Source organism: Pseudochaenichthys georgianus, chromosome 23 (assembly GCF_902827115.2).
Source record: "Pseudochaenichthys georgianus chromosome 23, fPseGeo1.2, whole genome shotgun sequence".
Taxonomy (NCBI): Eukaryota; Metazoa; Chordata; class Actinopteri; order Perciformes; family Channichthyidae; genus Pseudochaenichthys; species Pseudochaenichthys georgianus.
Genome location: NC_047525.1, coordinates 13616129 through 13628593, shown reverse-complemented (window position 1 = coordinate 13628593; position 12465 = coordinate 13616129). Strand labels below are relative to the sequence as shown.

The 12465-nt window shown below is 36.3% G+C and overlaps 2 protein-coding genes across 2 annotated transcripts; both read right to left on the bottom strand.

Annotated features, from left to right (window-relative positions):
- Positions 1 to 317: 317 nt before the first annotated feature.
- On the bottom strand, positions 318 to 4728 carry tmem243b (transmembrane protein 243, mitochondrial b). Its single transcript, XM_034112348.1, has 4 exons — positions 4613 to 4728; positions 4169 to 4219; positions 3221 to 3325; positions 318 to 2589 (listed from the first exon to the last, which is right to left on the bottom strand). The coding sequence occupies exons 1-4, from the start codon at positions 4688 to 4690 to the stop codon at positions 2470 to 2472; spliced, it is 354 nt and encodes a 117-aa protein (XP_033968239.1). The 5' UTR covers positions 4691 to 4728; the 3' UTR covers positions 318 to 2469.
- A 5680-nt stretch (positions 4729 to 10408) lies between these two features.
- Positions 10409 to 12405, bottom strand: meig1 (meiosis/spermiogenesis associated 1). The gene is made up of 3 exons (XM_034075162.2): positions 12297 to 12405; positions 11205 to 11361; positions 10409 to 10661 (listed from the first exon to the last, which is right to left on the bottom strand). Exons 2-3 carry the CDS (start codon positions 11349 to 11351, stop codon positions 10533 to 10535), a joined length of 276 nt encoding a protein of 91 aa, XP_033931053.1. The 5' UTR covers positions 11352 to 11361; positions 12297 to 12405; the 3' UTR covers positions 10409 to 10532.
- Between the last annotated feature and the right edge of the window lie 60 nt (positions 12406 to 12465).

Genomic DNA, 12465 nt, shown 5'->3' with positions numbered 1-12465 from the left:
AGAGGCATTCAGGGTACAGGATTATTTATTCCATAAAACAATGAAATACATGGCTTTGACGATCCTAAAGTTGTGGTGAGGTCGACTCCTCAGTTTGTATAGCACTAAGATGTTTGTCATTGGAGGAACAAAGCTGGAAAACATTAGAAGTCATGATACATTTCATATTTTTCACTTTAAAACGTATTCAGAGGAACACTTTTAGTCTTATGGCATTTCTTGATGAAATCTTGCTTTACGATCAACTTTTGACACTTGGCATTTCCTGTGACCAAACATGACACCAGAATTAGTTTTTTGGCAGAAAGTGAGAATACGGCAGAAAGTGAGAATACGGCTGTTTGATTAATTGTTCAAGCCATTTTCTTTAAAGCAATGACAACGGTTATCTGGCTTCCAGTTTTCAAATGTGAATATTTGCTGGTCTTCGGACAGTAAATTAAATGTATTTTGGTCTTGGACTTCAGGTAATAATTGAAAATCATCACATTGGGCTTTGGGAAAGTTTGAAAGTGTACTAAAACAAATTCGTCCCAAAATCCACTCAACTTTAGTGCTGAGCTACATTTGGAGACAGTCTGGCTTTAGTTCAATTATTCTGTTTGCATGTCACGGGTCACGTCTGTAAACCGTAGTGTTTACCTAACCTGCAAAAACATAAACACACCTCTTTATAACACTGTTGGCTCTGAGCTAAAATACAGAATGTTTCAATGATTATAATTCTTATTTAAATGCAAAACAAAGAGACAGCGAATCAAACAGTCAAAATTAGAGCTACTTCTGGAAAAAACCCAGCTCAGATTTGTGAATGGCAGAATAATTAGTGCAAAATATAAATGGCGGACACATCAATGTGATATAGTTACTAAATATCTGGGGTAATTCAGTGTACAGCAACAATTATTGTTCCCATTTGTGCTACAGCTGTGTGTGCAATGCATGGCTTAGACTAAAGTGTGTACCAATACTTAGTGCAAGGATTGGCAGTGAGTCAGTGTAATTCAGCATTCTAAAAAATCCTCTTAGAAGTAGAAAATGAATGAAATCCACAGCGATAATCAGATAAGCAGTGACAGAGAGAGATAAAACATACAAAGTGTTGCATATATTTGTCACAGAAGCTGCTTGTGCTATTGCTTTGTTAGCTAGTTTGTTACTAGAGTCTACAGTACTGAATACTGCTGCGGAGTGTTTACATGCTCATCATTTACTTCCTGCTGAAAGGAGAAACCCACCCTGTTCAAATATTTTAAAACAACAGTTGGCAAATGAGGCGAAAATGTATGTGGAAAATAAATCAATTTTGATAGCATACATTCATATAATAGTAATTCACAGATTCTATAATGGAGCATTCAGGAGAAATTTGTCAACTCAAAAATGCCTGACAGGTTTAAATCATAGGTTTAAATACAAGAATTGAAGTGGAAATGATAAACAATCTACTGATGTGTTGAGAAGCTGAAGCATAGTTTGTTGATTTATAAATAAAATCCATTACTTGGACCATTCATTAATTAATAAAGTAATTATCAAACACTTTCTGTACAATTATTCTCTGATTCAGACGTTCAAAGATGACCACTTTTCTCAGGTCATTTTTTATTATGTTCTGACATTTTATAGTCTTAATAATGATTGGAATGATCGAAATAACAACCCGCTTCTTTTTGCTGGTTGCTAGCCTAAACTCAGACATGATAATGTTTGCAGTACATACTCAATAGTTTTTGTATATACTACAGATCTGGGAGATATCACATCTCAGCTTCCAGCATTTGCACCTCACACTGGCTTTTTCATTTGTCAAGTTCATATGACTTAATATTCTTTGACCCTGAATGCACCATTAAATCAAAAGATGGCATCTGATTGGAGTTTAGAGGAACATAATACATACATTTTGTAGGGGAAGACCATTGGGGCCCTCCATCAATGACTGTATTCACAATTTCACTATTATATACTCCAACGTTCTGAAGATATTCATTTAGTTAATGAGCAACTTAGATAAGATACCAAGTTCAAAATGACACAGAAGAGACATGACCTACAAAAACCAGATGAACGGGCAGATTTTTCCTTTAACTCTTGCATCATGATATCAAACACAATGTTTTCCTGCATGAATTTAAGAGTGTGTTATTATGAGAAAGAAATGAAATAAATGAGCATGTAGACACACCTGTTTACCCTCCAGCAGTGTGTCTCCAGGCAGAGTTTTGGCCTATAAGTACATGATTTCTACACTGTAACACAGTGTGTGTGTTCAGTGCTTTGTGTTTCAGCACCAACAGGTCTGACAAGTTTTCCTCCAGCTGGAACCATTAGAAGCTTCACTGGTTTTGGTCCAAGTATCTCCAGTTTGCTGCGGGTCAGCTGGGAAAAGTTAGATTGAGATGAGCCCTGCTGTCCATGTAGTCCTTCATGTGTCAAGGCCATGTCTTCCCTTCTTCCTCTTCCTCTTTACCTGACATCGTGGAAGTAGAGGTTGGCACATAGACACAGCAGCAGGATGGACGCCAGCATGTAGTAAATCAGGTTCCTGAATTTAGGCTCCAGATCGCCCTGCCGGTACCAATATATCTGACAGGGAGAAACATGAAAAGGTTTATTTATAATGGCAGTTTGGCTGGAGTAGAAATGTTATACATCACTAAGCCACAAAACATTTTTTTTGTTTTATTTTTTACATTTTTACAAGAAACTTTCAGTGGCAAGGCGGCTCATATTGACTATTTAAACACCATTTATTTTTAGCCAAATTACTTTTTAAATTATTATTTGATAATAAAGTCTAAAAATGTCTGAAAACAGTGAAAGAAATGTCTGAATTTTATAAAATAGAAAAAATTAGATAAAATAAATACAGCAAAGTGCATAAATACACGCACCTGACATTCTGAGAATCGGTTAAGTTTTACTGGATAAAAATGATTTTAATGATTTGTCAACTTTGATTAATTAATTGACTAATTGTTTCAGCCCTGATTGCAACGACTCAAAGCAATTTAAAGAAAAACCTATGAAATGACTGAAAGTTTGATCTGAAAAAGTACGTTTAAGATTCACTATTTACCTGGTTTCCATTCCCATTAAACATCTAACAAAAATCTAAAGGGCAGTCATTTTACATTACCTATTTTAATGTACTTAAGTTATCATTTGTACAGGAACTAATGAGCCTTTCAAATAAAAAACAAAATGGTGTTTTTACCAGCATTATATTAGATCCACATGCTAACAGGATGCACACGGCAAAGAAGACATTAAGCGGTCGCGGAGGCAACGAGGGGAACACAAAAGAACTGATAACAGTCACCTGCAAGACAAAAAGGACAAATGTTAACACAAAAATAATCGAAATAATCAAAATATTTTTAATAAAAAACAAGCTTTTCAGCTGTAACATCTTTGGCATTTAGTTTCATCTATCTGTTATTATTACTGAAGGACTTTTGCACTTTAATTGCAGTATTTATTTATTAGACCTATGGAAGGATGCATGTTGAAACGCAGCTCGTTTCTGCAGACAGACAGTGTGGAGAAACACTGTCTGTCTGCAGAAGGAGAAGTAAAAACACATGATTCATTGTTTTAACTGCAAACTCCCTTTTCCTCTTGCGTCAGCATCCAAAAATAGATAACCACATTTCTTTCAGAGAGCATGTGTACAACTCGTGGCACAGGTTACACTTTAATGCTGAAAGTAAAACTATAAATGGGTTCAATGAGGAAAATAGAAAATAGATTTTTAAAAAGATCATAGAATTTATGCAAACCGTAACTTAAAAAATATGCATAATAGCATGTAGGAATTTGAATTGGAAATAAGTACAGACGTCAGATCAGTTATAACCATTCAGACTTAAAAGGAATCCTACGCCCTACCAAGTCTAAAGCTAAATAAAACGCTTTATGCATTCCAACGAGGTGCACACACAGTAAATGCCCCTTTGCAACTGCAGCTCTAAAGTTATGGTAAAGAAATACTCTACCAACACATTCACTACAGTCATTAAGAACAGATACAAATAGAAAATACATTTGATTTTATACATTAAGTAAGCCGCTGTAAAAGATTTGGGTGATTTCTCAAGCTTTTACTTTGGAGCAACATCTACATATGTAAGTGGTAAAAGGACATTCAATAATGAGTACTTACTAAAACAACCAGAGACGTGACTCCCCCCACAGCCAGGTTGACGATTCGATCCTGAAAGGGACAACGTTTATAAAAGATGATCAGATTTGCATCGTCCGTTTATTTAAAGCCTGATATATTGTATTCCTTAGAGTTCTACATTTGTTAAAAACTGAATGTGAGAGACACAACAGGGCAGGGAAGCCAGAAAGAAACATACATGCATGTAATGTATTATTATTCATAACATTAAAACGCAAAAAATATTGTATCATACATATTTTTGTATTGTTGTTATATAGTACAATGTGCACATGTTTACTTCTTTACATTCAGGAAGTCTTTTTATATTATAATATTCTAAAATCAAGCAACTGTTCCAAAATCCAAGTCCCCCCTCCCCGGGTTCAATAAAGTAAGGCTGTTGATTAGAATGTTTTCATCCCACTCCCTCCAGGCTCCTACCCGTGCCGAGGTCTCCCCGAACAGAGGCCTGTTGTCCTGGCCGCTGGTGCCGTACGTCCTGGTGCTGAAGTCATCCATGGCCGGCTCTGCAGACACCAAACCCTCTGCAGCGCCCCCCCCCCCCCCGCCCCGCCCCGCCCCGCCTCTCTGCACCCTCCCTCCCTCTCAGCTGTGTCTCCTCTTGGAGACCCCGGGCCAGTGCTGCATGCTAGCTAGCTCACAAGCTAGCCTCCGTCCCGCTGCACGGCGTCAGCAGAGTGGGTTTGACATCAGGGAGAGACTCGGATCATCAGGTGGTTGGGATTCTTTATCTGTGGCAGAACATCACAACAGGAAATGTTTACAAAGGGTGCCGTGCACAATCAGACACTAAAAGCTATCTCTCATCATCATCATCATGTTCTGCAACTTCCTGCCTTTCTTGTAAGCCATAAAGAAATACATGTTTTATTATTTCTGGCAAAGCAATAAAGAGTTCACAAAATCAAAGTGTTGAAAGTACGGCTGCAGGGAAGTTAAGTTTATGAGTATCACATCAAATGTATACTCTTCCTTCATTAATCCACAAAACAATTGTTTTTATTCATTTCTATTTCTTATTATCTTTAGCACAGGTTTTTATTGCTTAACTTTAGATAGTTAAACGTACTCAACTTCAGCAATAGCTGTGTGATTTTAAAATGCAAAATTAAATTAAACAATGATTTTATCAGCAGACATTTGTATAAACCACACTGCTGCATATCATTCAGTTGATAAGGTCATTTAAAAGCAAAATGCTGTTTCCTGCTTCTTAAAATGCAAAGACGAAGAATATATTTCAAGTTTTGGATTACTATGGCAGCGTTGAAACTCTAAGAGAAACGGTATATATATATATATATATATATACATACATATATATATACACACACACACCGTGGAAGTGGAAGTAATCCGCTGATGATTAAAACGCAAAAGAAAACAGATTCTTATTGAAGCTTATCATCTTCACTTCCTCTTTTCTCAGGTGCGATAACAACCACAAGTCAGTTCCATCTCACAGAAAAAGAACAGCAAGATGATGATAGCGGTTTAAAGGAGGAAGCTGAAATCAAAATAAAGTTTAACTTCATAATGATTCAGCTATAATGTAAACAAAATAATAGTGTTCTGTTTAACAGTCTAGTTAATCTAAAGTTTGAACCTGCTTTAAACCCCTATAAAAACAGTGCTTTTATTCAGCAACTCTTTTATATTGATTAATCATAATGTCAGTTTTTGAAATCTTATGTGAATCTCTGTCTTGGTGATGTCCTTAATCTTCTTAAAGCTTTCTCACCACAAGCTCCAGATCAGCTAAAAAAATGGACATTGCGACATCCAAGGTTGAACTTTGACTTGACGTTTTACTCAATACAATAGAGACCTTAAAAGAGAACAGCTTATCTTATCTTAACGGCCTTATCTTGGACCCATTACATTTTTGAAAGAGATTTTAAACCGAACAACATTCAGAGGATGGTAAAAGTACTTTTACCACCCTGAGCTTCCTCTCACGCCCACAAAAACCACTACTCGTATAAAAGTATTTGTTTAGGAAGAGTTTTTCCACCAAGTATCAAAGAGGCCCAGGGGGAAACCACCATAAGGCATTTTAAAGCAATACATTGTTAAACAATTCTATTTTATATTAAGATGTTTGATTTTCCAGCTTCCTTGAAGTACGGTTACGTTTCTTTCTCTGATTACAGAAACAGAGAAACGTGATTACGGGAGATAGGGATTACGACACTTTTGGAAATGATAATACATTGTTTAGTTTCACACAACGTCTATATGCAGGGAAAACACCCATTTTCTCAAAGATGGCAGCTGCGGTTGCTTTCTTTCTGGGTCAGAAGGCAGCAGGAAAGGGTAGGGATGCACGATATTGGTTTTTGATACCGATACCGATAACTTCCTGCGTCTCAAGACCGATACCGATAAGCGATAATAATATTATATATATATATATATATTAAATGTACCTGTAGTTTTTGCACACCTGGTGGTAAAAAAGAGACTAGTAGTGAGCAAATTACATGAGCATTACTACTATGAACAAAACCAAGCCAAGAACAGTTTTGACTCTTCAAAGTGACCATATTTATTTTCCCAAATAAGTTCTTGCCTTTTTCAAAAGATAGGTAAAAGCCCCGGTGCCTTTGCAGCTGGCTTTGGATTCGCCGCTAGTTTAGCAGCGCAGGCGTCTTCGTACACTTTTAACACACCATCGGAGCGATGGCGATGTTTCAGCTCGTTGCCTTCTTCCCTCCTCGTGGAACTTCTGCATTGCATTTGTTAATACAAATAGCAAGCGAACTATCTAACTCTGAAAGTTTGAAATAGTCCCATACTACCGACGACATGTTTGTTTACTGTCCTGGCTTCACGGCCGCACACCATTTACGTCACAGCCAGGCATGAGTTAGGGAGCGCTGGATTTGTGAAAAACTCCCCTCTTCCTAAACCACTAATACAGGGGTTCTCAAAGTTTTGATGAGTGAGGGCCAATTTCAGGTACCCAATATTGGATTGAGGGCCGCCCAAGAAAAACGGAACACAAAATAATTCCAAAACAAATCCTTTCTTTATTGTACTAACCAATTACCGCAACTCGCGAGATGCCTAGTTGCCATGCAACCAGTAGTCTAGCAAACTTTCCACAAGCTGTCATTCATAATTTAGGAATGACAACCCAGGGGACGCAGTTTTACCATTCTTAAATTCCATTCTAATTCTTACTAGATACAACTATGGAGGATTAAAATATAACGCATGCATTTCAGCGTGTCACATTAATTTCATGGGCCGCAAGAAACATTTCCGAGGGCCGCCATTGGCCCGCGGGCCGCACTTTGAGAACCCCTGCACTAATACCACAGTACTGGCAAAACGGGAGGAGCCGAGGAGAAAACAAGCGCCCCTCATCCCAATCCACCCACACCGCAGTATTTTTTTCTTTTTTTTTACCCAAAAAATATATTGTATATTATCGGGGCTATTAATACTTGTATCGGGTTTGTCGGGATGACGTCATAATTCCTAATATCGGACCGATAATTATCGGGCCGATAATTATCGTGCACCACTAAATAAAACCCTTGCAGAGCTTTCTCAGCCGAAAAAGCCCACAGTGGAAAACAAGAGCTTCGTTATAACCAGGCATACACCTGGCCTAAAGCTACATTCCTCCAGAGCCTTGTGATTCACTAGGCTTCTTAAACAGAAAACCCACGACTTAACTGAGCTAGGAAGACAAATATGTAGGCATGTGTAGGCTGATAGTAGCTCCATAAAACCTTGAGACTTTATCAAAACAAATCAATCATTTAGGTATTTTCAAACAGGTGTGTATCAGGTCAATACTAAAGACACATTCATTTGTGCATTTAGGTAAGCTTTATATTGGTTTTGTCAACTTGTCCACTACAAGACCACCAACATCTAAAATAATTCACTTATTCAGACTTTCATCATTTATTTATGTGGGGATTGTATGTTTGATTAACTGATTAGTGATATAGTCTATGCAATGAAAAATGCCATTTACAAGTTCATAGAAATGCCGCAGAAACCAAAACGATAACTCTCTGATAAATCAACTCAACTAATTACAACAAATAACTAAATAAAATCATCGATAATTGTATGACTTCACAGCTTGAGATTTGTATCGATTGTTAGTTTTTTTTTTCAAAACCCTGCAGGCTCACTGGGTCAGGGTGTGTTTGGCATGTGATTCAAACTGTTTTGTAATGTGTAAAATAATGATAATAAAATGGGTTAATTCCCATATTATCCACAAAACGAGTTGCAGTGACAGTCGGTACTAAGCACTTGAAAGACAAGGGAGTAGGAATAGACGCTTACATTAGAAAATATAGATTAGTAAATTAACTTAAAGCTTTAGATATAGAGAAGACATTGTACTGCTCCAGTCATAACATTAGCATGTTGTTGGGATGTTCAGAGATTAAATCTGGAGCAAAACACACAACTGAACACAATGTCTGTGACATCTACCAATTTATAGTAGCAATTGTCTTGAGTAGTAAATGGCGTACCTTGCCAGCAATAGGTAAGAAAACAAATGTAACTTTAACATACACAGCTTGTTAGCCTTGTAAGTCATAGCCAAATAGCAACCTAAGCATACGTTACCTTTAAGTGAATAGAATAAACCGAAACTACACACTATATCAATTCATCCTACAAATCAGTTATGCAATAACGAATATAAACGACACCATTAAGGCTACCTTCTGTAGTGTTAGCTAACTTGAGCTTTACCCGTTACGAGGCCAACTCTAAAGCAGGTAGCTAACGATGCTAAGCTAACCTGCCAGAACTACATTGAAAATAAGACATTTAGAAGATGCTGTAAGCTAATGTTTCTACTATTCTACTTTACTGGTTCGCTTACCTTACAGCTTCCATGTTGACTCCAATGGAAACATAACTTCTGATAATAGTGTCGAGTATAAATTAAAGGGAATAAACCAGGTAGCTTCAGTTCAAGCTGTTAAAGGCGAGTTTACTGTTGAGCCGACAGGGCTTGTATAGCAGGTTCACTGACGCAGCTCGCCAAACTTCATTCAGAAAGTAACCTATTTAAACTGTGGGTGCTATTATGCTAAATTACAAAAAAAAGAACAGTTTTCCTGTAAAACTACATTGAATTTAACCCGAGAAAATAATAATATTATCAACAAGAAGAATTATAACATAGTTAAATAATAATCTTAAGAGACAGATCGTTTGTTTACCTTATGCATACAATACTATAGAAAACATTACATCTTCAAAATCATGAACGGAGTTTGGTGGGTGGATGTGTAACTCACCATTCATGGTGTTTAAGTCCAAACAACTGTTTTTTAAGTATACAAAATAGACATACAGTTAACAGTTTAACTTTTTGAAAATCCAAAAAATGCCTTGATACATTTTAAAATATAAAATGATGATTACTACCTTATGATTTAGAATGATTATTGAATCATTGATGTAGTTTTATCATGTAATGTAAGTAATGTCATTTTGCATTTCTCACTTGCCTTGGTGTGCAGGGCTGTCTGTGAAGCAGGAGTCAGTCACTTCAAATGGTATACTTCTCTTTGCAACACCACGAGTAAACTATCTTTCTAATTAATAAAGAATACATTTCTCATGAACCAAGCAGCGATATGTCCTTGATGTGGGGAAGAAAAAAACAGATCTGAGAGCAATGGGGGTTCTATGCGTAATCTCACCCCTCATGTTAGCATCACATGAGGAGAGTGTGATAGGCCTAGTGTTTAATCCCAGCAAAATAAAACATCACATTTTTAAACAGGTCATGAGTGGGAATAACATCTCTCCTCGTTAAACCCTGCAGCTTAATACAATAAGAAAAACATGTTTGGTTACTGTAATGATGTAATTATAACTGAAGGCATGAAAGTGATCGCATTAAAAAATCCTACACAGTTTAACATGCCTTATTTGTTTTTAACTATTCAGAATCAACTGCAACTCCAGGATAACTTAATTCAAAAATCTCATGTTTGGGGAATAATAATTCAAAAGTATCCATAAACACAGAGTAAGCCCTCTTCTGTCTCCTTTTAAACTATTATCATATACTGAAAGTGAGTAGGCAGGGACTTTTAAGTGAACTATGGCTTTGGTAAAACCATGCATGCAGGAGGAAAATCAGGTTCACATTGTGGGAAACAAAATGCACTGGTCCAAAAAATACAATCACCCACCAAGATGATCACAAAAAAAATCTTATCAGCTGTTTAAAAAATCCTTTATTTGAAAACAGAGGTCATCTTCTTCGGCAGGGGTGAATCTGAGATATAGTGTGTGTCAACAGGCTGTATTATTATATTGATGGAGGCCAGAACACCTTTTAATATGCATACACTTTGACTTTGTTGATGTCACGTTCCTCACATTCCCTTTTCCTGCTGTAGTAATAAAATGTGTTGTCTCGACGTTGGAGCTTCTTCACGAAGCCGGACTCTGGCCATTTGTCAACCTGAGACAGAAATTGTTTTTTTAATAACCTCTAACATCATTTAAAATTGGTTATTTTACTGGAACTCCTGGTTCCTCTAATGTTTTGTTACAATAAAAAGGAAAGGACACAATGCTAACAAGTATTTTGTTCACAATGAAAATAAATGAGTATGCTGTCAATTTTGGAGAACAGAAGCTTCATATAAACAAACAAAAATAGAGTTTGTGAGACAAGTGATATGCCATTAAATGCAGCAATGAACACAACAACAAACTAATAACAATAATATGTACCGAGAATGATATCTGTTTTAAGTTGACCAAATTCTAAAGATAGATTTAATAGATTAAAAATGGTCCTAGACAAAAATCAGGACCTTATATATTGTCTATATGTCTAATATGAGTTAATTTGTTTGCACAATATTCCTGACACAATGACCATTTGTTCCTGGGTTGCATTTACAAGAAACATTTTGTGTTTGATGTTTCGATAAAGAAAAAAATAGATGACAGTGATCCTATTTGTGAATCATTTCCACATTCATATCATTATACTTACCAAGGACCCTTGTTTGACTTGTATGTACTCCAGTTCATCTCTGTAGCCGGCCTGCTGGAATCTGAAAAGGTTTTCTATCTCTGCGGTCCATCCTTTGGCTCGGCTCATGGACTTTGGTGTAGAGTTGTTATCAGTAGTAAAGACCATGGTGGTGATGCTGGAAATATTACAAAATGCACAAGTTATTACATTTCTGCTAAACAGAGTGACAAGTTATAACAAAAAATGCTTTATAATGGGCCTTACTTGCCATATGCTTAGCTTTGTTTCACTGGAAAGATGCACACCAACCTGTCAATAGCTCAGCTTCCTTTGTTTTTATCCTTATTTATGTATTATTTTTTTTACATTATTATTGTATGTTACACTTTTTTTATTATCACTCTGTTCCATCCTGTTTTTCTTGTCTTTTCTGTGTATGTCAGTCACTATATTATACAGCATTGTAAAATAACTTAAAAAATATACAATGTTTAAAAAAAAATTCTACACTTTAAGAGGGAGCAGTAGAAGATTACCATACCACCTTTTGATTTATATTCCTTTATTTCATGTCTGACTGGTTTTATTGGATTAATACAAAAACAAACATGTATTCTAGGGATTAGCAAAATGTATATTCGGCTAATTTCTTGTTTTTTTCTTTTATATTCATCAAAACCACGTGTTGAATCAACAATGCACAAGAGTTTAAACATTTAGTTAAGATGTGGAGGCTAATTAGACATGAACATGATCCTACAGGCGACAGATGGCAGACGGAACTGACGCATTTTGTCAGAGTCAGACTGTGAGTGTCGAAGTGACATTTCAGTAAAAAAAAGTGATGCTTTACAATGCGTGCCGAACTTAAGAATTGGCACTAAGTATTGTGACATATTAAAAAGAAAAGTAAATTGTGTTCCTCGATTTATTTATTTGAAATACAACATTCTTAAATAGAGTTTCGAGCATTACTGTAAACAAATACTATATTATGACCTCTACTTTTTTATAACGTCCATTGAAAAGATCTTACATGCTCATACAGTTCAATGTCCATACATTACCCTACAATTACTTGATATAAAATACCGATAACTGTTTACTTACATTTGTTTGGAAAACTAGTTTCTCTCGGACGTCAGTTAGCATGCGGTGATATTTATTAGCTTTTCTTTGGTTGCCTGGTTACCGTGAGGTTTCTTCTTCTGTGTTGGAGGACAACAGCCAAAAGCTTCCAGGAGATGGCGCCAAACGACAAGGCAATACGTTCAGCAGC